At 42.7% G+C, this 16689-nt stretch overlaps 1 protein-coding gene across 3 annotated transcripts in view; it reads right to left on the bottom strand.

The window, feature by feature from the left end:
• ptpn13 (protein tyrosine phosphatase non-receptor type 13) overlaps positions 1–16689 on the bottom strand; it is a 125100-nt gene that overhangs the window by 86441 nt on the left and 21970 nt on the right. For all 3 annotated transcript variants that reach the window (XM_071341688.1, XM_071341697.1, XM_071341705.1), the window contains exon 3: positions 283–449. In XM_071341688.1, the coding sequence (XP_071197789.1) occupies positions 283–449 (167 nt within the window). The remainder of the gene's footprint in view (positions 1–282; positions 450–16689) is intronic.

Below are 16689 nucleotides of genomic sequence, written 5' to 3'. Positions count from 1 at the left end.
CAGGAAAGTTTTACATGACGTCTACTTTGATGCTCATTAGCATTTACAAATCCGAGAGTAAAATATAAAAATCTATTTAAAAAAAAAGTCACCTTTGTCAGAGAGATTTACACGGTTATCAAAAAGTCACGCCAGGATAAACCTACACAAAACAGTTCTTATTTTAAATGTTTCTAAAAATCCCCTATGGGAAAAATCAAAAAATGGTGGAAAACGATTGGAACCATTTCCCTGTTTGACCACTGCACCTTCTAACATAATAATATACAGTATGATAAATACCTTCTCTATATCTGACAGAGAGGAGAGAGTGACTCCCTCCAGGACCTCTGGAGCTGTGAAGGCCCTCAGGTCCTGCTGCGTCACGTTCTCGTCTGTGAAGGAGATGCTGCCTGAGGGCATCAACAACAGGGACCAGGGAGAGATGATGAAGCCCAGGGCAGAGGGGTCTGGAGGGAGACAGCATGGGATTAGAGGGAACCGGAGCAGCTTGATTCAATACAACAGTCACACAGCACATCATGATGAATCTCAATTGTTAGGACTTCAGTTGCTTTAGCCGAGAGACTTTAATCAAAGCCTGCAGGTATGATGATTTAGTACGGTTATGGATGAAGACAGTCATGAAAATAAAATAACCGTCAATAAATATATTTAAAAACACAGTCAGTGTTTCCACTGCACTCATTCAACTGTGGCACTGAGCCAAGGCAAAATCATTGCCGCCATGCCAAAAAAAATGTAACATTTCTGTCAAGGCGCAGTTTGAAGATGCTAGAACAGTCCACATTTCCTTTTCCTCTGACAACAAAATTAGTAAATGTATAGAGAAAAGTCAGATAACCCCATGGTACAATAGTTGAACCTATTTACCTAGTCTGCTCGTTGTGTCCTCAGAGAGAAACATTACTCTCGAGGAGCATTCAAGTAACGAGTGCCATAGGGAGGGAAACCTGCATTCTGACAAGCAGTCAATGCACAACAATTCTTGCAATCACAGGAAAACAGCCGTTTTAAAATTCCCTTTGTTAAAGAGATGTTCCCAGCATTCCATTCCTACTTAATTTATTTGTCAATTCCTAAATATGCACTAACTGCACCATTTCAGAGTTTTTAGTAGCGTCATCGTTAAAGCACATTACCACTCAGCAATTCACCATGAGTGCATAGGGGAGAGAGGGGCTAAATGTAACATGGGTCAATTTTAGGGTAACACGCCACCAAAACTCAATTATTTTTGAGGGACTGACTTAAATTGCGATGAGACCGATGACATTTTTAGAGTAGTGGCAACCAGGGAAAGTGTTGGGAAGAAAAATAGTGACATGAAGTGAGAAGTACAGGCAGGTAGCATGTTACCCTAACAGGTAGGCCCACATTATTCTCACTGTTTATGCATGTTTTTTTAGGGCATAAAATTCATCAATAGGATGTAAAGTAGTTAAAATGATCACATTTGGGATCTAGCTAATAATTAGCCCAGTAGGGTAAATGCAGATCGGCAACCCCATGCCTCAGCCTATTTATTTATAGCCAATATGTTGAAGTGTATATATATTTTTTAAACATAATTTTACCAATATGTTATTTCGGCTGATTTCTGGGAGGTGGAAATTAGACATTTTATTTTAATTAATTTTGGAGAAGAAAGTCCTTCTACATAAAAATTATCTGGGGGAGGACCCGGGACCCCGAAAACAGGAGGGGGGGGGGGGGTTTAAGGAGAAGTCCTTCCCCTCCTTGTTTTGGGGTCCGGTGTCTTCCCCCGGATCATTTTTTTTTTATAGAAGGACTGTGAAGCTCAGTTCTAGGGACTTTTTAAAAGTACATTCTACTCCAAAATGAACAACTTTTTTTCAGAGGAAACACCGCAAAAATTATCAACAAGGAAGTCGCCTGTTTTACAATGGGGGTCAGTAGGAAAGAATGTTTTGGGAAATTCATTATTATTAAGTCCCGTTATTACTCCAACTTTGTGAAAGTACATTTTTATTGACGAAAATGAAAACTAAGGCGTGTCTTTAGTTTGTACATCCACAGTTCGGCATGAGATGACCATTACACCCGATGACGTGTTTCTGCGCAGGAGCTTAGCTAGCCAAAGTTCAGAAAACGCCAGGAGGATGGTTAACTGCTGCCGCCTAGCAACCATCAAGAACTTAAGAGCCTCAGCATTACAGCTACATTTCATACTAAGCCACAGGCAGAACTTTACCGCAAACATGACTAGGTCGGTTGGGCGGAAATAAAAAGTAGAGGCTTGGTCGCCGCCAATACCTTTCAGATATAAAGAAATGTCGTCAGGATGCTCAAGTTCGCAAAAAAAAAAAAAACTCTTGGTTTGAAAGGTGTGACAGAGAGAAATGGGCCCTCAGAAATGGAGTAATTCTCCTTTCCTACAAAGCAACACTCAGGAGGTTGAGTTATACTGAACTAACGTCTTAAAAATATACAAAGGAATGTTAGAGCTGCACTGCAAAATTCCTTTCTTTGACGGACTGATATTTTGCTCCTCCGAGAGGAAGAGAAGAAAGAAAAAAGACGGGGGAAAAAAGGTTTAAGTACAACATTTTTTCAAAGACTGGAATTCACAAAGTAAATAGGATGTTTCCTGTTGAATTATTTTTGACCGTCTTGCAAAGACCTCACTGGAAAAGCTGGATGTCATTGTAAGTAATTTTACTCAAGAAAATCTATGTACAACTCCAATTCCTATCCTTACCATCATAAACACTTGAGTTAAGGCAACACCCATACTTGATAAAATTCAACAGAGAGACAAAAAGGCAGTCCAACAACCCAAACACTTAACGCACTTGAAGGAGATCCCACAGTAAGACTGCACCCTATTCCCTATATACTTGACATTAACATTTTAGTCATTTAGCAGACGTTCTTATCCAAAGCAAATTACGGTAGTGAGTGCATACATTTTCATACTGGTCCCCCATGGGAATCGAACCCACAACCCTGATGTTGCAAGCCAACTGAGCCACATGGGCCCTTGGTTGAAAGCAGCCTTAAACTACTCCAGTCAGGCAGCACCATCAGATAAGCTTTGTTATCAGGGTTTGGGACTCAGATCAATGATGAGGCAGAGAGCCAGGCCAGGGAGTAGCTAGGGCTCTAAAAATAGCAGAAGGCAGGCAGCAAACTGTACAGTACCATGCTAACCAGCTATCAGTTTTATTATTTTTTTAATCGCACAAACTTAACAAGCTTTGAGGGTACTGGGTATCACCACAATACCTTTTTTCCATTTTTAGATCATACTGTCTAGAATTGAAGTGATAAGCAGGAAGCAGAAAAGCCACTTAAATCACGAAAACCCAACACATTACTTAACCTAGTTAAACAACTCCATTCCCACGAACATGGTAGCTAACAAAATCTGTAGGTAACTAATCAACCGGACAAACAAACAAACTACTATTTTACACAAAGTAGGCTATATATGACATCACTGGAGGTGAAGGTTTAGTGTTTGGACAGACAGTGTTGCTCTGTCACAGCCATAACGTTGTAAACAGAATAGTACTGTGTTCCCTACGTAGTGCACTTCCTTTGGGGAAAAAAAGGTAATTGTGACTTGTCAAAAGTAGAGCATGTCATAGGGAGCCATTCTGGATATAGACAGAGGGAATCATTTCTTTAGTTCGTCTCGGAGCAGGACACATTCCTGACTAGGAATAATATGGGGGCTGGGTTGAACTAAGGTCTCTACTTGTACCCTCTAGTTTAGTGGTAGTAACACCTGCAATCAATTGGTTTATTTCCACAAAAACAAAACTTTATGAATCTGTTAGTAAAAGTAGGGCACTGGTATACAAGAATAGAGAGGACTACAAGCAAATAAAAATCGCAGCCACACACAGCCTTCAAAAAGTATTCACACCCCTTCACTTTTCCACATTTTGTTGTTACACAGCCTGAATGTAAAAATGTATTGAAATTAAGATTGTCACAGATCGACACACACAATACCCCATAATGTCAAAGTGAAATTTTGCTTAACTCATTCCATGTTCAATAATAGTGGTTAACATGATTTGTTTAATAACTACCCAGTCTCTGTACCTCACACATACAGATAAAGTCCCTCAGGAGAGCAGTGAATTTCAAACATTTAACCACAAAGACCAGGGAGGTTTTTCAATGCCTTACAAAGGTCACCGATTGGTAGATGTGTAAAAATAACAAAAAAACAAAAGCAGATGCTGAATATCCCTTTGAGCATGAAGTTATTAATTAGGCTTTGGATGGTGTATTAATACACCCAGTCACTACAAAGATACAGGTGTCCTTCCTAACTCAGTTGCCGGGGAGGAAGGAAACTGCTCAGGGATTTGACCATGAGGTGACATTAAAACAGTTAGAGTTTAATAGCTGTGATAGAAAACTGAGGATGGATCAACAACATTGTAGTTACGCCACAATAACTAACATAAATAACAGAGGGGGGAAAAAAGGAAGTCTGTACAGAATAAAAATATATTCCAAAACATGCATCATGTTTGCAACAAGGCACTTAAATAATACTGCAAAGAATGTGGCAAGGAAATGTACTTCTTGTCCTGATAAAGTGTTATGTTTGGGGCCAATCCAATACATCAATGAGTACCACTTCATATTTTCAAGCATGGTGGTGGCTGCATCATGTTATGGGTATGATCGTCAACGGCAAGGACTAGAGGTTTTTAGGCTTAAAAGAGATGGAATATGCACAAAATCCTAGAGGATAACCTGGTTATGTCTGCTTTCCAACAAGCACTGGGAGATGAATTCACCTTTCAGCAGGAAAATAACCTAAAACACATGGCCAAATCTACACTGGAGTTGCTTACCAAGACTACATTGAATGTTCCTTAGTGGCTTAATTACAGTTGACTTAAAAATCATCTTGAAAATCGATGGCAAGACTTGAAAATGGCTGTCTAGCAATGATCAACAAACAACTTGACAGAGGTTGAAGATTTTTTTTAATAATAATAAAAAATAAAAATAAAATTTTAAAAAATAAAAAAAATGTTGTGCAATCCAGGTGTGCAGAGCTCTTAGAGACTTACAGGCTGACCATACCGCTCGCGTTGCAAAATAAATGTGGAAATCTATGTTATTCAATTATTCCACCCACACCGCTTGCAAGCGTCTGCGTTGCCAAGGGCTAAAATAGAAATCAGTACCATTTCTGACGCAGATCGCGCTGAAAGTCCTGCCTCTCCCATCTCATTGGCTTATAGAAGCAGGTACCCACGTGCCATCTCCTCATTGGTTATACCCACGTGGGTGACTGAAAGACGAATGAGAACAGTGGCGGTAATGCACCTAATTTATGAAAGTTGCCAATCGCAATATAAAGTCAAGAGAAGAAAAAGCCTGGAAGGAGGAGAGATGACTAGAAACGAGTCGGTTGACCGTTTTATGTGAGGATTAATTGGCGGAGTAGAGGACCTAGGACCAGGTAAAATAACAACTTAATGTTTATATCCCTGGACAAATTAGATAGCAACAGCAAGCTAGCTAAATAGGACGAATTAGCTAGCAAGTGCAAGCTAACTAGCCATAAATGTTTAATGCTTTTCGACCTGTCCCCAAATTAATATAATTGGTTCAGAGTTTGTTTTGATATTTTAACCTGCGTGTCGTGATCGCGTTTGGTGTGGGGGGACAAAATAAATGTATGCATGATGGCGCACACGCTTAGCCGGTTTGGGTTCCGTGTTACAGCTGCTTCTATAAAAAGTATTGACTCGGGTGTTAATACTTATGTAAATTAGATTTCTGTATTTCATTTAATACATTTGTCTAAAAACATGTTTTCACTTTGTCATGATGTATTGTGTAGATGGTTAATGTTTTATTTAATCCATTTTTAATTCAGGCTGTAACAAAATGTGGAGTAAGTCAAGGGGTATGAATACTTTCTGAAGGCACTGTACATGCATGTACAGAACATTAAAGGATACTCTTCCATGACAGACTGACCAGGTGAATCCAGGTGAAAGCGATGAACCCTTATTGAGGTCCCTTGTTAAATACACTTCAAATGTAGATGAAATGGGAGGAGACAGGTTAAAGCAGGATTTTTAAGAGGGTGAATGGGCAAGACAAAAGATTTATGTGCCTTTGAATGGGGTATGGAGTAGGTGCCAGGCGCAACGGTTTGTGTCAAGAACTGCAACGCTGCTGGGTTTTTCACACGCAACAGTTGTGTGTATCAAGAATGGTCCTCCACCCAAAGAACATCCAGCCAACTTGGCACAACTGTGGGAAGCATTAGTCAACATAGGCCAGAATCTGAGGGCAAAAGGGGGAGGTTCTACTCAATATTAGGAAGGTGTTGCTAATGTTTGGTATAGTCATGTATGGTTACATGTATAAAATGAAGGCTTTTTGGACATGGTTGACATGCACAGGATTCCGCTTGGCTAATAAACATTCCCATCAACTAACCAAGGACACAGTAGAGCATGCAATCGCAATGCGGATGGTTGTTTGTTTTGGTGGTAGGGGAACGTTCCGGACCATTGTAGTAAGAAGTTACTTCAATTACATATGGTTCTCATTGCAAATCCTTCACTCAGCATTCCATAACCATGCACATGAGGTCACAATTTGGACGACATGGGTCCTGTTATGTCTGGCAAAAACCAAACACTGCATTCCACAGTAAGAACCTCCTATTGAACGGTCAAGCATGGTGGTGTTCTTTTCATGGTGTGGGGATGCTTTGCTGCCTCGGGGCCTGGACGACATGCCATCATTGAAGGAACCATAAATGAACCATGAATTCTGCTCTGAAAAATCAGAGAATTCTACAAGGAGAATGTCAGGCCATCCGTCTGTGAGCTAAAGCCCAGCTGGGTCATGCAACAAGACCATGATACAAAAAGACACAAGCAAGTCTACATCTGAAAAGCAACATTAAAAAAATGTTATGTAATGGCCTAGTCAAAGTCTAGACCTAAACCCGATTGAGATGTGGCAGGACCTGAAACAAGCAGTTAATGCTGGAAAATCCATAAATGTCACTGACTTAAAGCAGTTCTGCATGGAAGAGTAGGCCAAAATATATCCAGAATAGAGATAGGTATGAGGTGTCCACCACTCAAACTGATGTCAAAACTCCATCTTCAACCAGAAATCACATTTCTTTTCAAATACTGTAAAAAACTATTTACGTTTGCTGTGACATTTTTTTGGTTACTACATGATTCCATGTGTCATTTCACAGTTTTGATGTTTTCACTATTATTCTGCAATGTAGAAAATAGAAAAGAAAACCCCAAAAAAAACACCTTGAATGAGTAGGTGTGTCCAAACGTTTGACTGGTACCACACACACACACACACACACACACGTATGTGGACACTCCTTCAAATTAGTGGAATAGGCTATTTCAGCCACACCCGTAAAACAAGGTCCATACAGAAATGGTTTGTCAAGATCCGTGTGGAAGAACTTGACTAGCCTGCACAGAGCTCTGACCTCAACATCAGGTCCGACCTCAAATTTTATTTTTTTATTTCACCTTTATTTAACCAGGTAGGCTAGTTGAGAACAAGTTCTCATTTACAACTGCGACCTGGCCAAGATAAAACAAAGCAGTGTGACACAGACAACAGTTACACATGGAGTAAACAATAAACAAGCCAATAACACAATAAACAAGTCAATGACACAATAAATAAGTCAATGACACAGTAGAAAAAAGAAAGTCTATATACAGTGTGTGCAAAAGGCATGAGGAGGAAGGCAATAAATAGGCCATAGGAGCGAATAATTACAATTTAGCAGATTAACACTGGAGTGATCAATGAGCAGATGATGATGTGCAAGTAGAGATACTGGTGTGCAAAAGAGCTGAAAAGTAAATAAAATAAAAACAGTATGGGGATGAGGTAGGTAGATTGAGTGGGCTATTTACAGATGGACTATTTACAGATGGACTATGTACAGCTGCAGCGATCGGTTAGCTGCTCAGATAGTTGATGTTTAAAGTTGGTGAGGGAAATAAGTCTCCAACTTCAGCGATTTTTGCAATTCGTTCCAGTCACTGGCAGCAGAGAACTGGAAGGAAAGGCGGCCAAATGAGGTGTTGGCTTTGGGGATGATCAGTGAGATATACCTGCTGGAACGTGTGCTACGGGTGGGTGTTGTTATCGTGACCAGTGATCTGAGATAAGGCGGAGCTTTACCTAGCATAGACTTATAGATGACCTGGAGCCAGTGGGTCTGGCGACAAATATGTAGCGAGGGCCAGCCGACTAGAGCATACAGGTCGCAGTGGTGGGTGGTATAAGGTGATTTGGTAACAAAACGGATGGCACTGTCATAGACTGCATCCAGTTTGCTGAGTAGAGTGTTGGAAGCTATTTTGTAGATGACATCGCCGAAGTCGAGGATCGGTAGGATAGTCAGTTTTACTAGGGTAAGTTTGGCGGCGTGAGTGAAGGAGGCTTTGTTTGCGAAATAGAAAGCCGATTCTAGATTTGATTTTGGATTGGAGATGTTTAATATGAGTCTGGAAGGAGAGTTTACAGTCTAGCCAGACACCTAGGTATTTATAGTTGTCCACATATTCTAGGTCGGAACCATCCAGGGTGGTGATGCTAGTCGGGCGGGTGCGGGCAGCGAACAGTTGAAAAGCATGCATTTGGTTTTACTAGCGTTTAAGAGCAGTTGGATGCCACGGAAGGAGTGTTGTATGGCATTGAAGCTCGTTTGGAGGTTAGTTAGCACAGTGTCCAAGGAAGGGCCAGAAGTATACAGAATGGTGTCGTCTGCGTAGAGGTGGATCAGGGAATCGCCCGCAGCAAGAGTGACATCATTAAAATATACAGAGAAAAATAGTCGGCCCGAGAATTGAACCGTGTGGTACCCCCATAGAGACTGCCAGAGGTCCGGTCAACATGCCCTCCGATTTGACACACTGAACTCTGTCTGCAAAGTAGTTGGTGAACCAGGCGAGGCAGTCATTAGAAAAACCAAGGCTATTGAGTCTGCCGATAAGAATACGGTGATTGACAGAGTCGAAAGCCTTGGCCAGGTCGATGAAGACGGCTGCACAGTAGTCTTATCGATGGCGGTTATGATATCGTTTAGTACCTTGAGCGCGGCTGAGGTGCACCCGTGACCGGCTCGGAAGCCGGATTGCGCAGCGCAGAAGGTACGGTTGGATTCGAAATGGTCAGTGATCTGTTTATTAACTTGACTTTCGAAGATTTTAGATAGGCAGAGCAGGATGGATATAGGTCTGTAACAGTTTGGGTCTAGGGTGTCACCCCCTTTGAAGAGGGGGATGACCGCGGCAGCTTTCCAATCTTTAGGGATCTCGGACGATACGAAAGAGAGGTTGAACAGGCTGGTAATAGGGGTTGCAACAATGGCGGCGGATAGTTTTAGAAAGAGAGGGTCCAGATTGTCTAGCCCAGCTGATTTGTACAGGTCCAGGTTTTGCAGCTCTTTCAGAACATCTGCTGTCTGGATTTGGGTGAAGGAGAAGCTGGGGAGGCAGAGCTTTTGGCCGGGGTTGGAGTAGCCAGGAGGAAGGCATGGCCAGCCGTTGAGAAATGCTTATTTAAATGTTCAATTATCATGGATTTATCAGTGGTGACCGTGTTACCTAGCCTCAGTGCAGTGGGTAGCTGGGAGGAGGTGCTCTTGTTCTCCATGGACTTTAGTGTCCCAAAACTTTTTGGAGTTAGAGCTACAGGATGCGAGTTTCTGCTTGAAAAAGCTAGCCTTTGCTTTCCTGACTGACTGCGTGTATTGGTTTCTGACTTCCCTGAACAGTTGCATATCGTGGGGACTATTCGATGCTATTGCAGTCCACCACAGGATGTTTTTGTGCTAGTCAAGGGCAGTCAGGTCTGGAGTGAACCAAGGGCTATATCTGTTCTTAGATCTGCATTTTTTGAACGGGGCATGCTTATCTAAGATGGCGAGGAAATTACTTTTAAAGAATGACCAGGCATCCTCGACTGACGGGATGAAGTCGATATCCTTCCAGGATACCCGGGCCAGGTCGATTAGAAAGGCCTGCTCGCAGAAGTGTTTTAGGGAGAGTTTGACAGTGATGAGGGGTAGTTGTTTGACTGTGGACCCATAGCGGATACAGGCAATGAGGCAGTGATCGCTGAGATCCTGATTGAAAACAGCGGAGGTGTATTTGGAGGGCAAGTTGGTCAGGATAATGTCTATGAGGGTGCCCATGTTTACGGATTTACGGTTGTACCTGGTGGGTTCCTTGAGGATTTGTGTGAGATTGAGGGCATCTAGCTTAGATTGTAGGACTGCCGGGGTGTTAAGCATATCCCAGTTTAGGTCACCTAACAGAACGAACTCTGAAGTTAGATGGGGTGCGATCAATTCACAAATGGTGTCCAGGGCACAGCTGGGAGCGGAGGGGGGTCGATAGCAGGCGGCAACAGTGAGAGACTTATTTCTGGAGAGATTCATTTTTAAAATTAGAAGTTCGAACTGTTTGGGTATAGACCTGGAAAGTATGACAGAACTTTGCAGGCTCTCTCTGCAGTAGATTGCAACTACTCCCCCTTTGGCAGTTCTATCTTGACGGAAAATGTTGTAGCTGGGTATGGAATTCTCAGAATTGTTGGTGGCCTTCCTAAGCCAGGATTCAGACACGGCAAGGACATCAGGGTTAGCGGAGTGTGCTAAAGCAGTGAGTAAAACTAACTTAGGGAGGAGGCATCTGATGTTGACATGCATGAAACCAAGGTTTTTTCGATCACAGAAGTCAACAAATGAGAGTGCCTGGGGACACGCAGGGCCTGGGCTTATCTCCACATCACCCGAGGAACAGAGGAGGAGTAGGATGAGGGTACGGCTAAAGGCTATCAAAACTGGTCGCCTAGAGCGTTGGGGACAAAGAATAAAAGGAGCAGATTTCTGGGCGTGATAGAATAGATTCAGGGCATAATGTGCAGACAGGGTTATGGTGGGGTGCGAGTACAGCGGAGGTAAGCCCAGGCACTGAGTGATGATAAGAGAGGTTGTATCTCGTAATGCTCGTGGCTGAATGTCCCTGCAGCAATGTTCCAACATCTAGCAGAAAGCCTTCCCAGAAGAGTGGAGGCTGTTATTGCAGCAAAGGGGGAACCAACGCCATGTCAAAGCCCATGATTTTTGAATTAAATGTTCTACACACACACACACACACACACACATCACTGTTAGTCTATAGATAAATGTGCAAATTCTTTCCCAATACGGCCTTTGTTCTAAAAATAGCTTATTTTTTTTTATTTTAGTACCAGGGGGGAAAAAATCATGTGACTACTTGGAACAGTCAAAAAAGGTCAAATGCCCATCCCTATATGGGAGATACTGATCAACAACTACAGGAAGTGTTTGGTTGCAGTCATTGCAGCCAAAGGTGGCATAACCAGTTATTGAGTGTAAGGGGTCAAATTCCTTTTTCACACAGGGGCATTGGGTGTTGCATAACGGTTTACTAAATAAATGTGTGTGTGGGGGGAGTTATCCATATGTTGGACTCATTTGTTCACTCAGGTTCCCTTCAAAAATAGGTTTTGGTTGAAAATCTGATAACATTCAGTGACTAAAATATGCAAAAAGTAGAGAAAATAAGGGAAATACTTCTTCATGCCACTGTATGCATGAGGGCCCTAGATCAAGGCTACATTTCACATTCATTAACCAAGGACAGTAGCATTCTGAAGTCGCATGCCAGACTATCACCTCACCACCCTGAAGGTACAGGCCAATTACACAACCACACTGGGCAGGCCTGAGTCAAAGAGGGAGCAAGGAGACTGTCTCACTCAAAAGTAGGTTAGCAAAATCCTGAAGGAGGATTCCTGGAATCAGGAACAGAATCCTCCAACTGGGATTTCTCTGAAAACCTTATTAGTTTGGAAAAGTTACCGGAATTGTACAACCCTACTTCAAGGATCATATGACAGAAGCTGGGTATTGTCCTCTGACCCTAGTGACACAGACAATCTACACAGAGTCTCCCATCTCTGTCTCTCTACAGTGACCGGTCTGATGATGACATCAAGGGCCTTTGCATAGATGACCAGTATGTGGTCAAAAAGGCTGGCAGGCATACAAGACAGATCGGCCCACGGCCCCGAGAGAGCGGCCCACGGCCCCGAGAGAGCGACCCAAGGCAGCAGAGCCCTTTGAACCTCCATGTTGTCAATACAGACCACAGGCAGTGGAAAATAAAGCATCCTTTGTATGAAAGTCTGTTGGCCAGCACCACAACCCCCCCTATCCTTATCTGTTGAACACTGGGGTTGTGCAGGCCGATGTACCAGCAGCTTGCATTGAGGAACATCTCAAAGCTCAGTAGGCCATTTGCTGGAGATGAGAAATTAGTCAATCAATAAAAAATATATGAATCATATTTCTATAAGTCAATCTGCCACACATTTCCTTGAACATCGCACTACAAAATATAGGCTACATTGTTTTCATTGAAGGACTAACAGAGGATGAGAAGGCAACGAACCACCTAGAATGAAGTAAAGAAAACATGGTTGAGGCAACTTTTCTCCCTTAACAGCTAATATGAAGTCCAGTAAGTAAAGTCATATTGGATTCACTTTTAAATATGTTCATAAATCTAAAATGGATCGAGAGCCTCAAATCACAGAAGTTCATTAAAATATATATACATTTATTTTTTTAAAGGCTGAAATGCTCAAGAGCAGTTCCATTGTTAGGAATGCCAAACCATCATATGGAAGTGCTAACAGACTTAGACAGTCTCAAATCCCACCCTATTCCCTATATAGTGTACTCTTTTTGACCAGGGCCAATAGTGCTCAGTGCACTATATAGGGAGCCAATTGAGATGCATCCAGAGCTTAGAATGCCAAAGACAAATATTTCCACATTAAGTGAGGTAACTAGCTAGAGGCAGGATCGCTGTGGTTTGGAAGAAAGTGTGTTTATATTTTGACCGGGCATTAGAACTATGACATATTCTGTTTGACATCTGCTATGATTTCTCTCACACCAAACAGTAGGCTTATTGGCTCAAATATAATAAAACGAAAAATAATAAAATAAAACAAGTTTTACGAGAGTAGGTGGTTACGTCCTTTGACTCGTGAGCCTACCAAATCGGTTTAAGGAATATTCACAAAACATTTAGGTAGCTACATACTGCATCTTCATGACGTACTGAAACACAACATGTCATTTGTCCAGCCATTTTAAAATGCATAAAGGCCAGGCAACTAATACATGTAATACAATTACACAAAGTCAGAGGCTTGTTTCCATTGTTGTCCTCTTTTGCTAGGTTAGTGGCAGAAACATAAAAGTGACATGGGCACTCTGATATGCACGCAATCATACACAACGTCCACATATTTACAAAACAAAACATATATATTTTACACATATCAATACAGTTGAAGTCGGAAGTTTACATACACTTAGGTTGGAGTCATTAAAACTCGTTTTTCAACCACTCCACAAATTTCTTGTAAACAAACTATAGTTTTGGAAAGTCGTGCATGACACAAGTAGTTTTCCTAACAAATGTTTACAGACAGATTATTTCACTGTATCACAATTCCAGTGGGTCAGAAGTTTACATACACCAAGTTGACTGTGCCTTTAAACAGCTTGGAATATACCAGAAAATTATGTCATGGCTTAAGAATCTTCTGATAGGCTAATTGACATAATTTGAGTCAATTGGAGGTGTACCTGGGGATGTATTTCAAGGCCTACCTTCAAACTCATTGTCTCTTTGCTTGACATCATGGGAAAATCAAAAGAAATCAGCCAAGAACTCAGAAAATAATTGTAGACCTCCACAAGTCTGGTTCATCCTTGGGAGCAATTTCCAAATGCCTGAAGGTACCACGTTCATCTGTACAAACAATAGTATGCAAGTATAAACACCGACCACGTAGCCATCATACCATTCAGGAAGGAGACGCGTTCTGTCTCCTAGAGATGAACATACTTTGGTGTGAAAAGTGTAAATCAATCCCAGAACAACAGCAAAGGACCTTGTGAAGATGCTGGAGGAAACATATACAAAAGTATCTATATCCACAGTAAAACGAGTCCTATATCGACATAACCTGAAAGGCCGCCCAGCAAGGATGAAGCCACTGCTCCAAAACCGCCATAAAAAAGCCAGACTACGGTTTGAAACTGCACATGGGGACAAAGATCGAACTTTTTGGAGAAATGTCCTCTGGTCTGATGAGACAAAAATAGAACTGTTTGGCCATAATGACCATCATTATGTTTGGAGGAAAAAGGGGGAGGCTTGCAAGCTGAAGAACACCATCCCAACTGTGAAGCACGGGGGTGGCTGCATCATGTTGTGGGGGTGCTTTGCTGCAGGAGGGACTGGTGCACTTCAAAATAGATGGCATCATGAGGGAGGAAAATGATGTGGCTATATTGAAGCAACATCAGTCATGAAGTTAAAGCTTGGTCACAAATGGATCTTCCAAATGGACAATGACCCCAAGCATACTTCCAAAGTTGTGGCAAAATGGCTTAAGGACAACAAAGTCAAGGTATTGGGGTGGCCATCACAAAGCCCTGACCTCGATCCTATAGAAAATGTGTGGGCAGAACTGAAAAAGCGTGTGCGAGCAAGGAGGCCTACAAACCTGACTCCGTTACACCAGCTCTGTCAGGAGGAATGGGCCAAAATTCACCCAACTTATGGTGGGACGCTTGTCGAAGGCTCCCCAAAATGTTTGACCCAAGTTAAACTATTTAAAGGCAATGCTACCAAATACTAATTGAGTGTATGTAAACTTCTGACCCACTGGGAATGTGATGAAAGAAATAAAAGCTGAAATAAATAATTCTCTACTATTATTCTGACATTTCACATTCTTAAAATAAAATGGTGATCCTAACTGACCCAAGACAGTGAATTTTTACTAGGATTAAATGTCAGAAATGTGGAAAACTGAGTTAAAATGTATTTGGCTAAGGTGTATGTAAACTTCCGACTTCAACTGTCTGTATACACACATACATACATACATACACACACTAGTGCAGAGTGGCTTTACACTTGGCTAGGATGCCATCTCAACAATAACCAAGCCCTGCAGGAGTGTCTGAACCAAAAGACTGGCAGAAACGGTTTCTCAGCAATGGAGGTTTTTTTCCACTCTACCACTGCCATATATAAAAACGTGTTCTGGACCCGTACCGCTCTTGAATCGACATGGCACAAAATCTGTAGCACTGCCTCTCGTGGCGTAGGAATGACAGTCCCTAACAGTAGTAAGACAGCTCTTCAGATACTGGGGGACTGAACCGTGCACGATTTCATGTTCTAATTCAAGCGTCAGATGAATGACTCTTTCATCAACTGATAGCCACCGTAGTGAGCTGAGAAGGGCCAACAAGAGCCCGAGGGAGAAGATTCAGAATGACCCTTGACATTATAGTCTGAGCTGCCTCTAGCTTGTTCTTAAATGAACAAATGAGAGCTTCTGTACCACATATTGTACGCAGTCAAACTGAGGCGGCACGAACACTGCTGCAAGGGTTTTCAAGGTCCCTTTTTCTCTAGAAATGTGGCCTTTTCTGACTAGAAACTTCACTTTCTGGTTGACCTTGGCAATTACTCCCCTGTCGGGAACCGGTCTTGTTCACAGCCTAACTATCTAACACAGTTCTTGGCTGTAACCGCTGTGTCACCAACCGTGACGAACACCTGATGATCTACCTAGCCTAATCTTAAAGCCAAATAAAGTGGACTCCGTTTTCCCCAAATAAAGAGACAGCTTGTTGTCTGAGCCAGTTACTGATACTTGTCAGTTCTGCACTAAGCTGGCTCTCAACCACGCTGTTGTATTTTAGCTTAGTTATTTATCAAATTAGGTACATTTTCAAAAAACAAATGCAACAGATATTCAGAGACTGAGGGACAACCAGGAAAAACTGAATAAAGATGAGGTAGGAGACGATAGAGGAGAGGACAGATGGTAGAGGGGAGAGACTGGGGGACAACCAGGAAAAGCTGAATGAAGAGGAGACGGCAGAGGAGAGACGAGAGACAGTAGGAGACGGCAGAGAGACAGGAGTGGAGAGGGAGTGGAGAGAATGTAGGAGACGGGAGTGGAGAGACAGTAGGAGACGGGAGTGGAGAGACAGTAGGAGACGGCAGAGAGACGGGAGTAGAGACAGTAGGAGACGGGAGTGGAGAGACAGTAGGAGACGGCAGAGAGACGGGAGTAGAGACAGTAGGAGACGGCAGAGAGACGGGAGAGACAGTAGGAGACGGCAGAGAGACGGGAGTAGAGACAGTAGGAGACGGCAGAGAGACGGGAGTGGAGACAGTAGGAGACGGCAGAGAGACGGGAGTGGAGACAGTAGGAGACGGCAGAGAGACGGGAGTGGAGACAGTAGGAGACGGCAGAGAGACGGGAGTGGAGACAGTAGGAGACGGCAGAGAGACGGGAGTAGAGACAGTAGGAGACGGGAGTGGAGAGACAGTACTCCACTCAGAGAGACGGGAGTGGAGACAGTAGGAGACGGCAGAGATACGGGTGTGGAGACAGTAGAGAGACGGGAGTGGAGAGACAGTAGGAGACGGTAGAGACATGGTAGAGGAAAGGTCAAAGTAACACAGGATCAGAGGGGTGGAATCAAAGCATGATGCAACGCTGCAGACAGCGAGAATGAATGCCCAAATG

The sequence above is a fragment of the Salvelinus alpinus genome, chromosome 1 (genome assembly GCF_045679555.1).
Source record: "Salvelinus alpinus chromosome 1, SLU_Salpinus.1, whole genome shotgun sequence".
Lineage (NCBI taxonomy): Eukaryota > Metazoa > Chordata > Actinopteri > Salmoniformes > Salmonidae > Salvelinus > Salvelinus alpinus.
Note: the sequence above shows the minus strand (reverse complement) of the source record. Positions and strands in the feature narration are given on the sequence as shown.